Genomic DNA, 13625 nt, shown 5'->3' with positions numbered 1-13625 from the left:
CAACTGTTTTTTTGGAAAAATAAAACACATTAAAACCTTGCTTGTATACTACAATAAAATTTTACAAAACAAAAACTCAAATAGTTCAAGTACAGCCGGCGTACAACTAAACTAGTTAGAAAATATAACTTAATAGTGATTTGTTTCAAAATATACATCATGTGGAAAAAACCTAGAACCGAGAAACCAAGTAATTACCAGGTTTCAAACAGAGTTTCGTCAAAATGAGGTAAATCTATGTCACCAGCCGTCGAGCTTGGTGCTGAAATGGAGAACAGATCCTCAAGGATATCTTCTTCCCTGGGAGGGCTTTCAAAAGCGAGCTTTTTCACACCGGGTTTGCTCACGGCATGGAGTTCATAGTTATTGTCCTTCACAGGACTGTAATAATTGTGGTCCTCACTTGTCACTGCTGCTTGTGACCCAGCGGTCTCCTCCACAGGCAGCGCTGCTGGGCCGCTGCTGTCCACCATTTCCATGTACATGCACTCATCCTCACCTCTTGGAACCTCCGAGGAAGCAACAGTGGAAGTGGGGGACAGCAATTCCGCCAGTATTTCATCGTTATTTTGGCTAGAGCACACTGAGGTCACACTGAATTCAGAAGGATTATCTGCAGCATCGATCTGATCCTGCAGTTCCCTCAAGAAGCTCTGCAGCAACTCGCTGTCACTGTGAGGTTCGGCCTGTGGCGGGGTGCTCACGTCCCCGCTCACGGGTTTTCCACGTTTCATCTGCTCCACTGCCAGTCTATCGAGCGAAGCCAACTTCTTCTTCTTAGCATTAAGTTTTTTTAGCAGTTTGAGGCGAAGCTTTCTTGTTTTGTCACTATCCGACTCTTCCACCTTCCCAGCATTATGGCTCGGTGAATGGAATTGAGTCGTTTTACCACAGGTATTCAGCGTATTTCCCGACTTATTCCAAGCTGGGCCTTCAAGAGCAGCACGATTTTTTGCAGGAAGACAAGTGCCTTGAGAAAACCCTCTGAAATTTGATAAAAAATTAGTACCATTGCTCCGAGGAAGCGATGACTTTGGGGCCTCAGTTGCTTTGTTCACGCCTCTGCCTTGAAATCCCCCAAAGTTACTCGCTCTTTTAACTGGCAACGGCATCTCATTTAATTTTTGCACTGAGGGAGTTTTGCAACTTCTCTCAGTCTTTGGAGCTGAGGCACTTGAAGGCATAAAAGAAGTATTCTTGCTTAACATTTTTTTTACCCAGCTTCCAACAAATCCTCTTTTTTGGTCTTTGTGCGAAGGCTGAAAGGAATTATTATCAGCAGAAGAATTTGCAACCTTAGAATGAACTACAGATTTGCCCGCATCTTTCAGGTCAGGTGATTTTTGCCCAATATTCCCTACTGGTGGCATTTTACGGTTTATCTCTAGTTCTGAATTTAAACCACGTTCTCTGTTAAGTAAATTACTTCTGTCATCTGTGCTCTGAGCAAGTGATGAATCAGGTGGGTCGGGGCTGTGATTTTGGGGCACAGGAGGGGTGATATTTGCTGGGTTCAACTCTTGTAGGGGTAAGCAAATGCTGGAATTTTCAGGTAGCGCGCATGTGTTGTTCATAGCTAGACCAGTTGCAGCAATCTCACACGGAGTGTTAGGTGAAAGAGCTGACTCCTGCTGTTGCAGCGTGCCCATTTCAACAAGGTCATTCCCCACCATCTGTCCGTTGGACAGTGATTTACACTCCGAGTCAACCTGAAGCTCTTCAAGCATCAGCGTTACAAGATCATTGTGTGCCAGATTTTCTAAGCCGTGATGAGTTTCAACCTCAGCTACCTGCTGTGGTTTCTTATCTGGAATTCTCACAGAAGCCTCTTTGTGATGTTCTGCAGGTATTTTGTCTACGGCGTTATCAAAACCACAATGCAACACTGAGGAACTTGACTGTGCGTTATTAAGAGGCGAATCTTCAATGTTTTTCCTCTGAGCCTCGAAATTCTGTTCTGACACACGGGATGTTTTCTTCTCCCAGATAACAATATGAATCTCTCCTGGAGGAACTTCAAATCTTTTATGTCTCCTGCAGTATGGACCCTTTAAATCATCGCATTCAAGCCAAGCTCCTGAAAAATAAATAGCAACCACTGTAAAGGCTCAGAGACTTTTAAAATTGAAGTCACTATCCTCTGACACTTGTCAAACATTTTTATTAACCCATTCCCCTGACAGGCAGAAAATAATCTTTTTTTTTCTCCATTCTTTATTGCATCAGAAGAAAAACAGGAGGTTTCCACTGCGAAAAGATCACCCACGAGCAGAATTTGCAGCAATATTATTACAGGTCAGTGTAGGTCAACCAAAACACAAAGCTAAGTATTTTGTCTGTGCTAACGATGTTGACATCTTGACTGAAAATACCTGCACACGCCTGAGAGAAGAACTACCTCTTAAATTAAGTTTCTCAGTAGAACTTTTCATTGCCTGCGTGGGAAGCAGGGGGGGGCTTAAGAGAAACTGCTCATTTTAGGAATCTGCCTCGTCACCTGTAAATTATTCACAGGTCGTGAGCAAATATTTTATAGCTTTAAAAATTAACAAATAGATTTACAGAGCATATACACGATGTATAGAATATTCAAAACCAGGTGCTTCCCAGCTGTTTCCTCTATTTCTTCTTAAACTCGGGCAGTAAACGATCTTCATACTGTCAGAACACTTCATAAGACAGCACCTCACTTCCTCTGCACAAGCACGAGAATCAGTATACCGTGCTTACACAGTATTTTTTAACTTTTACAAAGTTATGAAAGGAAAAGACTCTACCCAAGTAATTTCTGCCAGTGAGGACAGAACCCTGCTGAACAAATCAGTTAAACCAAAGTGAAACCTTCACCCCGACTAACAAAGTTCCTACAGGTATTCACAAAATCCTAACATGAAGTTTAGGTTTAGGATACAAAGAAATCCTTGTTATTGGATAGGGACAGTTGAGATTATTCAATAAACCGCTATTCAACGTAGAACTCAAAGTATTATACCAGAATTTATGGTTCTTACCATCAGGGTTCAAAGCCCAGGTTATGAAATGCTTCTTATTTGTTTGATACTGAATAACAGATGTTATTTCGTAGAAATCTTTTTCAAACTGAAATGAGTAATTCCTCAGGTTGTTATGCGGCAAGCCTTCCACAAAATGTATCATTAGTATTGAGGGTATTCTGATAAGGAGACAATAAAGAAACAGTTTATTACAACAAAATAGTGACAAAAATCCCTCATGGAAAATTACAGCGTTCATCCTTATTAAACACTCCTTGTGTTTTCAGCATTTAAGTATTTATCAGAGTTTAAAGTTCTGCATCTCTGTAAGCCTAAGGTAACTGTTTGTTTTTGAAAGCGACACTATGTTCAGTAAATGAGGTCTCAGAATTTTATTTATTTTATTTTCGAGTTCGCATATTCAAACTTACTTTTCCAAAATCATCCGTCTTCTCTGAGATCTGTCACTGCAATTGTTACAGGGAGCAACGTGAACAGCATTAAGTGGATGCCAATCGGGGATTATATTTGTGAATGTTGTTAGTGTTTTCCTACATCTGGAAACACACACACACACAAAAAAAAGAAAAAAAAAAGAAAGATGACTTGCTGATCAGAAAACAATGACTATACGCACTTTACAAGGGGAAAAAAGTCACAAAAACGTTGTGACAAAGACAAATTCTATTCAGATGATGCCATTTGCGTGAATTCCACTGTGACTGCATCGCATCCAAGCGAGCGCTGGATTCAGTTCTGCCAAACACCATCAGTCCCTGTTTGTTCTCAGCAGCTCCACGACCTTCAGTTGTGCATTATTTGCTCTTTGTCCCTTAGCATGTTATCTCTGCTTCCTTTTCAGCGCAAGGCAGAGCTTCCACCAGGATCTGCATAATTTACTAGCTAATACAGAGCTTCAAGGAGAGAAGGAAGCGGTAACAAACTACCTCACAATACATGTGAAACATGGAGTTATTTTCAAAGGACAGTACATTCAGAGCAAAGATTATGCAGAAGTTATACTGTATGGAAACACAACGTATGGGATACGAAGTAAGGTAGCTTCTTCATTCATTAGCCACAGGAAGGAATTCCTCTTCATTCAACCAACCCCAGATTTTTCAACTTTTTAAAAACCACAGTATGTAACAAAAGCTCTTGAACACATCTTATTAACCAGGACTACAAATTAGCTGGCTGTCTAACAGATATAATTAGTCCCTTTGCATTTGTAGATCTAAAAGCCTATTGTATAAACTTTAGATAATGGAGAGAAACAGGTGTTTTTCAAGTAAAATGAGCTGTCTTCTGAAGGTGCCTCTTCTTTTCTGTTGTCTCTTACAAGGAGCCTAAATGACTAGCTGGCACCTGCTGCTACCCGAATTAAATCAATTCTCAAGAAATTACTTCCTCGTAATAGTATTTTACAACATATTATGTAAGCAAATCTCTGATTCTTTTGTAATCCACTTTGTCATCCAAGCGAACGTTACAGAAACCCTTCAATAGCAAACGTGTGCCAGGCACACATTCTTTAGAACAGCAACAATCCGTACACCATCAGCAAATGATGAGAGTGAGCATGGCCAGGGCCTTGCAGTTACCTAATATTTCTTTCTTAATTAAGAATTAATTAACTCGTTTTCCTAAGACATAATACAATTAAACCAGTTGCAAGTGCTAGCCTAAAGAATCACATAAAACATCACCAACAAGCTGAAGCTGTTCATAACCCGGAGATGTGAAAAAAAATCACCTAATACATGCAGATTTTAAAAAGTACAGTACAACAGTTACACAGAAGTTGTATATTTATAAACCTCACCGGTCCTGGTGTTTGTAGCCACAACGCATGCATTCAAACTCCCATGAAAATGAATGCAAAAATAGGTTCTCAGCTTGTTGATCCTGTCTTAAGAGCAAAGGGAGTCCAAACACTGGACTTTCTTCCTCACCTTGAAAGACAGGGCAGAAAAAAGAGTCACAGAGTTTGAAATCAGAAAACAGTACTTCAAGAAGGAAGATAAGCTTACTGCTGCGATTCTAATTCAAGGAATCCCTCTAAGGCTGTACTTGTAACGCTCACGAGCAAAGGCATTGATCCATGTTACCAGGTTGTTCTCAAAGACAGTTTCATGAATGCAGCACAGTTACAAAGACACAAATACACCCTCTAAACTTCACAAGCAGTAAATAACAAATCAGCTAATCACGCAGTAAATTATGTGTGTCACAAATTGCAAAATGTATTTGCAAGCTGTCTTGCCCGTGTATGTACATACATATTTTTATGTGCTGACATGCTAACAGGCTTTACGTGTAAAGTTTTCCAAAAATAAATACTGAGCTGCTGCACTGACTACTTACCCAATCCACATTTAAGTAGAGGTTGAAGCTGAGTAAAAATTCTGTTTCTGATTTCATTGAGATGTAATTCTGCTTTTGGAAGAACATCTATGGAAAAAAACACATATGCTTTCATGTATTTATGTGCAACACCTCTACCCTTTCACACACAAGTACCCCTAACATGCACTCCTTCTCTGCAAACAGATACCTTTCATATTGATCAACAACTGCCTAAAAGTGTTGGTAAAAATAGACAGCGCTTGGTATTAATTGATTTGAAAATCAGAGAAGAATTTACAGAAGTTATATGTTTTACTGCAGTCTGCTAACCCAAAACAACTCAACCTGACTTAAATTATGGCTAAGAGTGCATACCGATAGCTAGATGGTAAAGACATGTAAGATTAATGCAGCCAAACATTACAAACCCTAGAGGTTTGGAGATTAAGAGTAGATTTTAAAACCTAAGCATTAAGATCAAAAACACAAAAATTTGCTTATGTGCTTTGGAATGACATCATACAATTTGTAATAAGGCATTTAAATGTTAAATACTACGTTCCTAAGGCAGCCTTTTCAAAATTTTTAAATTTTGAAATATTTTAAAATTTGTATATCTGTATTTGTATGTATTTTAAATTTACAAGTTACAATACTTACGCACGTACACACTATAAGCACAAACAAGAACATAACTTCCACTACACAATCGGGATCATGACTTGCACAAATTAAAGGATTTAGAATAGTTGTGAGAACCATTTCTTATAAATTTTATGTGTATATAAAAAAGGTAAAAACAGTTTCTTGCAGCTCTATTGTTTTTGATTGTTTCAGAGAACAGCCATGTGTAAAAGATGCTGAAAAATTAGATAGAAGGGCAAAATCAGTACAACACCTATTCTCCATAATAACACTCTTCTTCCAATCCCCTCTCCACTGGTGCCCAAATAAACTAACCTGTTTTGCAGCAATTCCTGGAAAATAAAAGGTTTAAGCTGTCTCAAACACCACCATATTGCAGCGTCCTTCCTAAGGCAAGCAAGCTAACATCCCCACAAAGGGCTCTTCCATACCAGAGCTCCTTTGCAAACACAGCAGCAGCATGTCAGAGGGGAAGGAAAAATCTCTCAGGTGTTGTGACAGCAGAGGACTTCCAGGTAACATCTGAAAACCTAAAAATCAACCTTTCTGGTAAATAGCAAATATTACATATTTGCTATAAATAAATATTACTACAGGATTTCTTTGGATTTTTTTTCTGCCTCTTCAAAGTACTTTTTTCTCTGTCACAAGGTGGATTAAACCTTTTTTGATATGCCCACTGTCCTTTCCAGGAAACATACGATATTCTTTAAGTTGTCAATGCTGTTTTAGGACTACAGTCTATATATTCCAGCATACATTTTTGCTGGAATGCCTACTGAAAACAATTTATAAAAGGTACTGGCTAGCCAAAGATCTGCAGTAATTCTCTGAAGGCTGATCTCTTAGAAGTTCAGACTTGCGACTCCAATGGGTCCAATCAAACGGACTAGGAAAAATAAATCTTAATGCAAGAGCCTCAAACTGGATTGACAGTACAGAAAATGATCAAAGGCCATCCTAATAGATTACAGTGACACATCCTCCTCTAATTCCAGCTGTGCTGCATAAGAGGTTGCCCTCAGCTGCTCATTGTGGCCTCTGTGCTTGGAGGTTACAGCCCTTGAATCTGTTAAGCTGCACATGTGAGTATTTACTAAAACTTTCCAGACAACATAAACCAGGTTAATCCACAACCAAAATGATCCAAAATGAAGATTAAGACTTAAACAGCATTGCAATAGTTAACCAACATAAGGGGAAGGATAAAAAGTGTGGCTCAACTATTTAATTCACAAATTCTCTACTTGTTATCACGAAAATTGTCATGGATACTTAGTATTTGATGTCTGCTTTCAAAGTGGGCACCTTTACCCCAAGCTAAGCAATTGCAGAGGTCACTGGGAATCTGCTAGATAAAGCACGCAACTCTGCAAATTCATGGTACTGAGCTGGAACTCATTCTTCTGTGATCTTGAAATAGAAAGGAGGACTATTTAAGTGCACTGTACTAAATTCCAAATATATACTTTAGATCAGATCAGTTTGCATATGAAAAAACAGCAGCTGCATTTACTCACCTTTTAATTTACTCCTTTTACAGGTATTCAGAAGCACAGTTGCTTGATTATATTTTGTTAAGAGTCTCTGGAGTAAACGTTTTTCATCATCACATTCTTCCGCCAGAGCACATTTTAATGTCTTTAAGTGTACCAACGCTGACAAAACGCAATCCAACCAACAAAGATTATGCCTGTTTCTCCACTGCAGACATAAATCTGTGTTATTCGTGGAACCTTTACCACTTCTGAGCAACATTTCAGACGTTGTCGTGCAGTGTTCAGAATTTGGCAAGAGTTGTTTTCTGGGACTAGGAGTCCCAGGCAGATTTTCTTGATGGCTGTCGGTGTTGGGGGTTGTTTCAAAACCCACCTTCTGCTTGAAGGACTCCCCATTACTAGGATTTTGCTGGTCATTTTGTAACACATCGTGTGCACTTAACTTGGGGACAGGTAAGCCGTTCGCACAGTTTTTGACAACAGGGTCCGTATTAACAGGCTGCTCAACATTTACCACATTATTAGTCCTGCCTCGTTTCGGATTTGATTCAACGGGAGAAAAGCCACTGATATCACACAATTTCCTTTTCTTATCAGTAGATGGAACTTGGTGATTTTCTGAATCGGCAGAAATAATGATGCTGTTAAACGGTTTATAACCAAGTGGGTAGATACACTAAAGGGAAGGAAGAAAGTTAGAATGAGATCTACAATGCAATTTCAGGTGAACAAGAGCTAAAAAAAAGTACAAACCATATTCTCAGAATGGAACGTAGGACTTGTGTGAAGTGATATTTTAATGAAATCAATACGTAAATTCAACATATGTAAGACAGACAGAGAATTTCATCCAACTACTGTCCTATAAGCAATTGTGAATTATATCTATCAGTAGTAATAATCAACGTTGCTTTTCCAATAAAATCCAAACTCTCCACTTCCAGCCCCAGAAGGACACCCTAATTCTGCTAAGGAGAGCCCTCCTCTCTCACTCTGCAAAGTCCATTCCTTTAGGGTACAAATTTGGCACCAAGGTATCTTTCAGTTCAGCCCGATGCACTAGACCACATGTTGTTAGGGTCTGACAAACGTGGCTGTTCTGCAACTGGGAGAACGCAGTCAAATCCCCATCTCTGAAGTTGTAAAGCCTTATGGCAAAGGCCTCAACACAAGCCAACAGAACTGGTGATCAGTGTAATACCTGAGGATTCTCACAAAGAAAAATGGACTCTTGAAAATTGATGCGGTAAGTGCGTAAAGTTTGGATCTCGCCCTTGGCTTTGCAGACTGGACAATATTCAGACGAACGTATCTCCACAGAATTACAGCTCTAAAAAAAAATAAAAGAATAAAAAAAATAGCTGAAAAACTTGCTCTTTATATATTATCCCAAGTTAAGACATACATCCATACCAAGATAGAAAAGCAATGTGTAACTTCTAAGCATGTAACACCCAACAGACTATAAAAAAATCAACTAGATTAGGTTTTGTCCTTATTTATAAGACACATATTCATAGGGTAGAATGATCTTTGTGAATTTATCTTTTTACTTAAGCATTCAAATATTTAGCAAGGCATCTTTAACAACACAATTTTGCAACATTTCATTCCAGTTATGCTAAACCAAAGGACACTTATTGCCAGGGAACACAAGCTCAGATCTTTGAACTATGAATAAGTTCTCATAGGAACGCACAGTCATAAAAGTAGTGCTCATATTAAGTTCATAGACACAGATCTGGTTATAATAATCTTTCGCCATTGTTATAGATTTCCGTGGAAAATAATTTGGAGATTTATTTTGTCTTTTTTGTAAAATTAAGACCAATTAAAAATCTCTCAAAGCAGAGAAAAATATGAACTTTGCACACATGTAAAATAAGTTTCAACTGACTTTTCCCAAATACCCCACCATGTGGAGTGTCGATTTCCCTATACCAGTCCCTTCTCCAATCACTTGCAAACCATTTGTAGTCTTCTGGGTATCCATCACTCTGAGCCACTGGCTAATTTATGTCACTTGTAACAATGTCATGACCACTAAGGATTTTTTCAAAGACTCCTGAAAAATAAGAAGCGAATACAACAATTAAAGAAAAATTCAGTTAAATTTTGGAGAAAAAAAAAATACACCAGCAATAACGCAGCCCATATTACCTGTGAGAATGAATTCAGAAGAGTATTTTCTCGATGGAAAATACTTATTTTCTAGTGCATATTGAACTCAAAACTTTAATTTAAGTCACACACACCAGATTTAACAGCTTTAGGCCCTGGATTTGCAAACTTATCTATTCTTTGCACCCTCAAGGTCTCATTTATTTTCAAAGTGCACTATACTTGGCAGAAATGTAGACATCTTGCCCAGGCATCTCAACTTACTGTATCTAACCCTCAGAATTAAGGAATTTCTTTAAAAATGGCTACAATGAGCTCTCACTCTTTATAGATACAGGAACAAAACAAAACTAAAAGCCCCCAAAACACTTCAGCGGCTTTCAAAACAGTGACTTTAATGCATAATAGACTATAAAAAGTTTATCCTGTTCTGTTATTTTAACGATGTTATAGTCTTCCTAGCAAACTGAAGTTCTGCAGTCTCATTGCTACCTAAATCTATTCCATATTTTACAAATAACATCACAGAGTCCATTTCATATGATTTCTGGAATTCAGGGCCAAATTTTGCCTTTCTCACACGTCATACACACTTACACACACTTATGGTGGAAGACTTCAGTAAAAACAAGCTAGACACATCAGAAAGCAGCTCCTTAAGCCCTTGTAAACCCATTCCTTGGCTGGCACTGAAGCTAACTACATCTTGAACCAGCCAGAAAAGGAGTTTAAAACTCCAGGAACCAATTCTTCTGTTCCTGCTGACTTCAAATGGAAAAATAAATAGAATATATATACATATTTCTGATTCAGAAGGACGTTAAGGCAAATTGAATAGCAAAGTCATCAAGGTTAATATCTTCCTTTGAGCCATGACTGTTTCTTGTTCAATACTTCCACTGACCAACAACCTTCCCCACAGCATGATGCCCCTTCAACGCTTCTTTACCCTACAGAACTCAGTTTGCAGTTCCTTTTGAGAAAAGGCATTCTTGGAGACCTGCATGAATACCAGTTCAACCAAAATCATCCCTAATACTGGGCAAAGGAGACCCTACAGAACTGGGCAGATTGCTAAAAATCAACAGTATTAACAAATTTTAAGAAGTGCAGCCTGCAAAACGTAACAACTCTTTTCCAATCAATTTCCTATGACCACTTGAGAGGGTCAAAACGAGATGCTGGTGTGTCCTGCTGACACTTTCGAGGTGCTCAGCAGCACTTTTCAGAATTAACCAGGCTGCAGCACAGTATAAACAGACTTATAAAACTAACGGTTTTAACCAAAGGTGAGAAAGTATCAAAGCATGTGTGCCTTAGAGATTATGTTTAGTTTTCAAAGTAGGGTGAAAATGTGCAAGCAACATGGTCCCAAGCTCACTCAAGGTAAAACTTAATAGATTAGCTAAAAGTATATAAGTGTATTGGACTACAAAGAAAAGCCAAGCTCTCCAACTTCTGACATGGCAGCAGTGGCACGATGACACCGTGCCTCGCCTCTCTATTACTCCTTGTCTAGCTAGGACTTTGTTTTTTTAAACAATTAATGAAGTTGCACAGGTATCAGTCCTACTAAGATACACAGCAACTTTATGCTCCAAACTATAGCTAACAGGAAAATGTCTCTAACTTTTTCCAGAGGGCTTTTATACAACTCCTTGGCCTGAAGCAGTGTCAGGCCTCTAAAACAAACAAAATATGTAGATGACATGACTGGAACCCTAAGCAATTTCTCACCACATAAATACAAATCATCTTGACGCACTCTGTATGTTGTTACTTCTGCTCTTCTTTTTTAAAGCTTAAATACTGTTTTGAGAAGTACGGTGCCTCCTTGGGTGACATGGGTAGTAGGGGGATGGTTGGACCAGATGATCTTGAAGGTCTTTTCCAACCTTAATGATTCTGTGATTCTGTGAATCACCCAGCAGTAGTGCTACAGTGCATTTATTGCCCTTCTGAATGTAATAAACATTAACAAAATTGTCATTTTTTTTTTCATACATCAACCATCAATGAACAAAATCGATCTGCCAGCCTGAGATGCACAGAATGGGTCCAAGGGGTGTGCCTGTACATCAGCACATGTAAAGTTACAGCAAGCTACTAGCAGACGCTGCACAAAGTACAAAAACTGCACATCAGATCTGCAGCTGCCATGAAAAATAGCCACCCAAAAGCCTGATGGATGAAGGACTGACACAACCCATTGTAGTAATGTGTAATATCTGCATTACAGATAGAAGTGTGCTTTCAAGCTTACTGCGTCATGCTTTAAAACATTTACACTACTTTTCTTATTTAAAAAATGTAATGCAAAATGTGCTGCGGACCTGGTATAATTATTGGGCTGCTTATGGTTCCCTGGGTAGTTAAGTTGATCTAACGGCTCACTGCTGTATGATAGGGATGTTTTTGCTCTCTTTTCTCCTCTTTCCCACTCCCACACCATCCCTGGCGGCTCACATCCTCACCGGGCTTTCCACGAGCTAACTGAACACACAAAACAGCAGGAAGCTCAGTAAAACACAGCAGTTTTTTCTGCTATTTTTAATAAGTTAAATCGGCCTATGAGAAGCTCTGATGAGCTCTGGAAGGAAGAAGACAGAAAACATGTAAAGTGTCAAGGACTTCTACACTAAAAGGGACCTTGGCTTGTTGATAAGAGGAGCTATGCCTTGTGACACAATAAAAACAAAAATCATCTACAAGCTGCAGGTGACAGAACAGCGATCACATTTCAGTGAAGAGAAAATCTCTCTGCTTAAAGGTGAAAGGGACACTAAGGAGGAAGTCCTTGTAAATCACCTCACAAGTCTTCATTCCTTCATCAAGGGAATATTGACGGGAAAGGATGGAAAGAAACAAACTAAGGTCTGAGGAAAAAAAGTCATGCAAGTTTATATTCCCTGTGTTATATATGTGTTCTTTACATGTCTTTTTTTTTTTTTTTTTTTTTTTTTAAATCTGAAACTAAACAACAAACTAAAGATAAAAACAGTGATGTTGCAAAGTAAAGCAGCTTGCAATGTGATTGCTGTCCTAAAGGATCTGGACCTCTCTGAAATGTCCTGAGGTAAATGCTTGGATGCGTGTATAACAAGGGGACAAGGATTAAGCATTTTATTGCCATGTCATTGAGCCCTTGTGAAAAAATAGTGAGCTAGGTGTCAAAAATAGAGCCTGAACTGGTGCAGTTTATGCCAGTAAGAGATGCAAGGTCTCAGGAAGGGGCTCGGTGCAGGCAGAGCCCCAGCCTGGGGGCCAGGGGGGTCAGGGCTCCAGCTGGAGCTGCCTGCTGCCCTTCGACACCAAAAGGCATCCAGGTGCTTCAGAAAAAGCTACGGTTAAACAACCTCCTTAGTTTTTAGTCCACATCCAGTGTGCTCCACACTACGGCACGGCTGCAGAGGGAAGAACACACGGTTAATGGTCAGAGCACAGGCAAGGAGCACATGGGGCACATGCGTGCGTAGACACACCGGTCCCTCACCCTGAGGGGGCTTTTCCCCAGCAGTGCTTCCAGCCAGCGCTCCCTGAGGGCACACACGCCATAAACCCACGGCTACTGACGAGAAATACTCAGTCGGCATTCAGCACCGCGCCCGCTCCACCGCCACCTCCCGCACAGCCCAGCCGAGCCGGGACAGGGCTGGACGCCGCACTACTCACCCCTTAAAGGGCTCTCGGCGTCTCCCCTCGCTTCTTTCGCTTCCCCGGGCTCCCCGAGCCCCCTCAGCGGGCTGCCCTCGGCGGGCTGGGGCCGTCCTCCATCGCGCTCCTGCCGCCCCACGCCGCCCGCCTCAGCCGCGCAGCTTCCGGCGCCTCCCCGCCGCCATGTCGGGAGCCTGCGCGCTGCGGGCTGGGGGGGCGAGGGGGGCTGAGGCGTCTCCTCCTCCTTCTCCTCCTTCTTTCTCCTCCTCCTCCTCTTTTCCCTCGGTGGCGAAGGGCTCAGCTCGCTGAGGTGGCCGAGAGGGCTTCTCCTGGCCGGCCGTGGAGGTTGGGTGTGTGGGAGACG

At 40.4% G+C, this 13625-nt stretch overlaps 1 protein-coding gene across 2 annotated transcripts in view; it reads right to left on the bottom strand.

Annotated features, from left to right (window-relative positions):
- USPL1 (ubiquitin specific peptidase like 1) overlaps positions 1–13410 on the bottom strand; it is a 14594-nt gene extending 1184 nt beyond the window's left edge. The window contains exons 1-9 of one of the 2 annotated variants that reach the window (XM_084306550.1): positions 13280–13410; positions 9384–9551; positions 8688–8816; positions 7508–8162; positions 5361–5447; positions 4819–4948; positions 3425–3550; positions 3012–3172; positions 1–2077 (exon numbers count right to left, since the gene is read on the bottom strand). The exon at positions 1–2077 is cut by the window's left edge and continues 1184 nt beyond it. In XM_084306550.1, the coding sequence (XP_084162676.1) occupies positions 195–2077; positions 3012–3172; positions 3425–3550; positions 4819–4948; positions 5361–5447; positions 7508–8162; positions 8688–8816; positions 9384–9479 (3267 nt within the window). In that variant the 5' untranslated portion in view covers positions 9480–9551; positions 13280–13410 and the 3' untranslated portion in view covers positions 1–194. Of the gene's footprint in view, positions 2078–3011; positions 3173–3424; positions 3551–4818; positions 4949–5360; positions 5448–7507; positions 8163–8687; positions 8817–9383; positions 9552–13279 lie in introns of those variants that run through there. The other variant, XM_084306551.1, reaches the window with a different exon arrangement.
- Positions 13411–13625: the final 215 nt, after the last annotated feature.

This window comes from Netta rufina (assembly GCF_964035555.1).
Source record: "Netta rufina genome assembly, chromosome: 1".
NCBI lineage: Eukaryota > Metazoa > Chordata > Aves > Anseriformes > Anatidae > Netta > Netta rufina.
The sequence above is the reverse complement of the archived record's forward strand: the minus strand, read 5'-3'. Positions and strand labels throughout refer to the sequence as shown.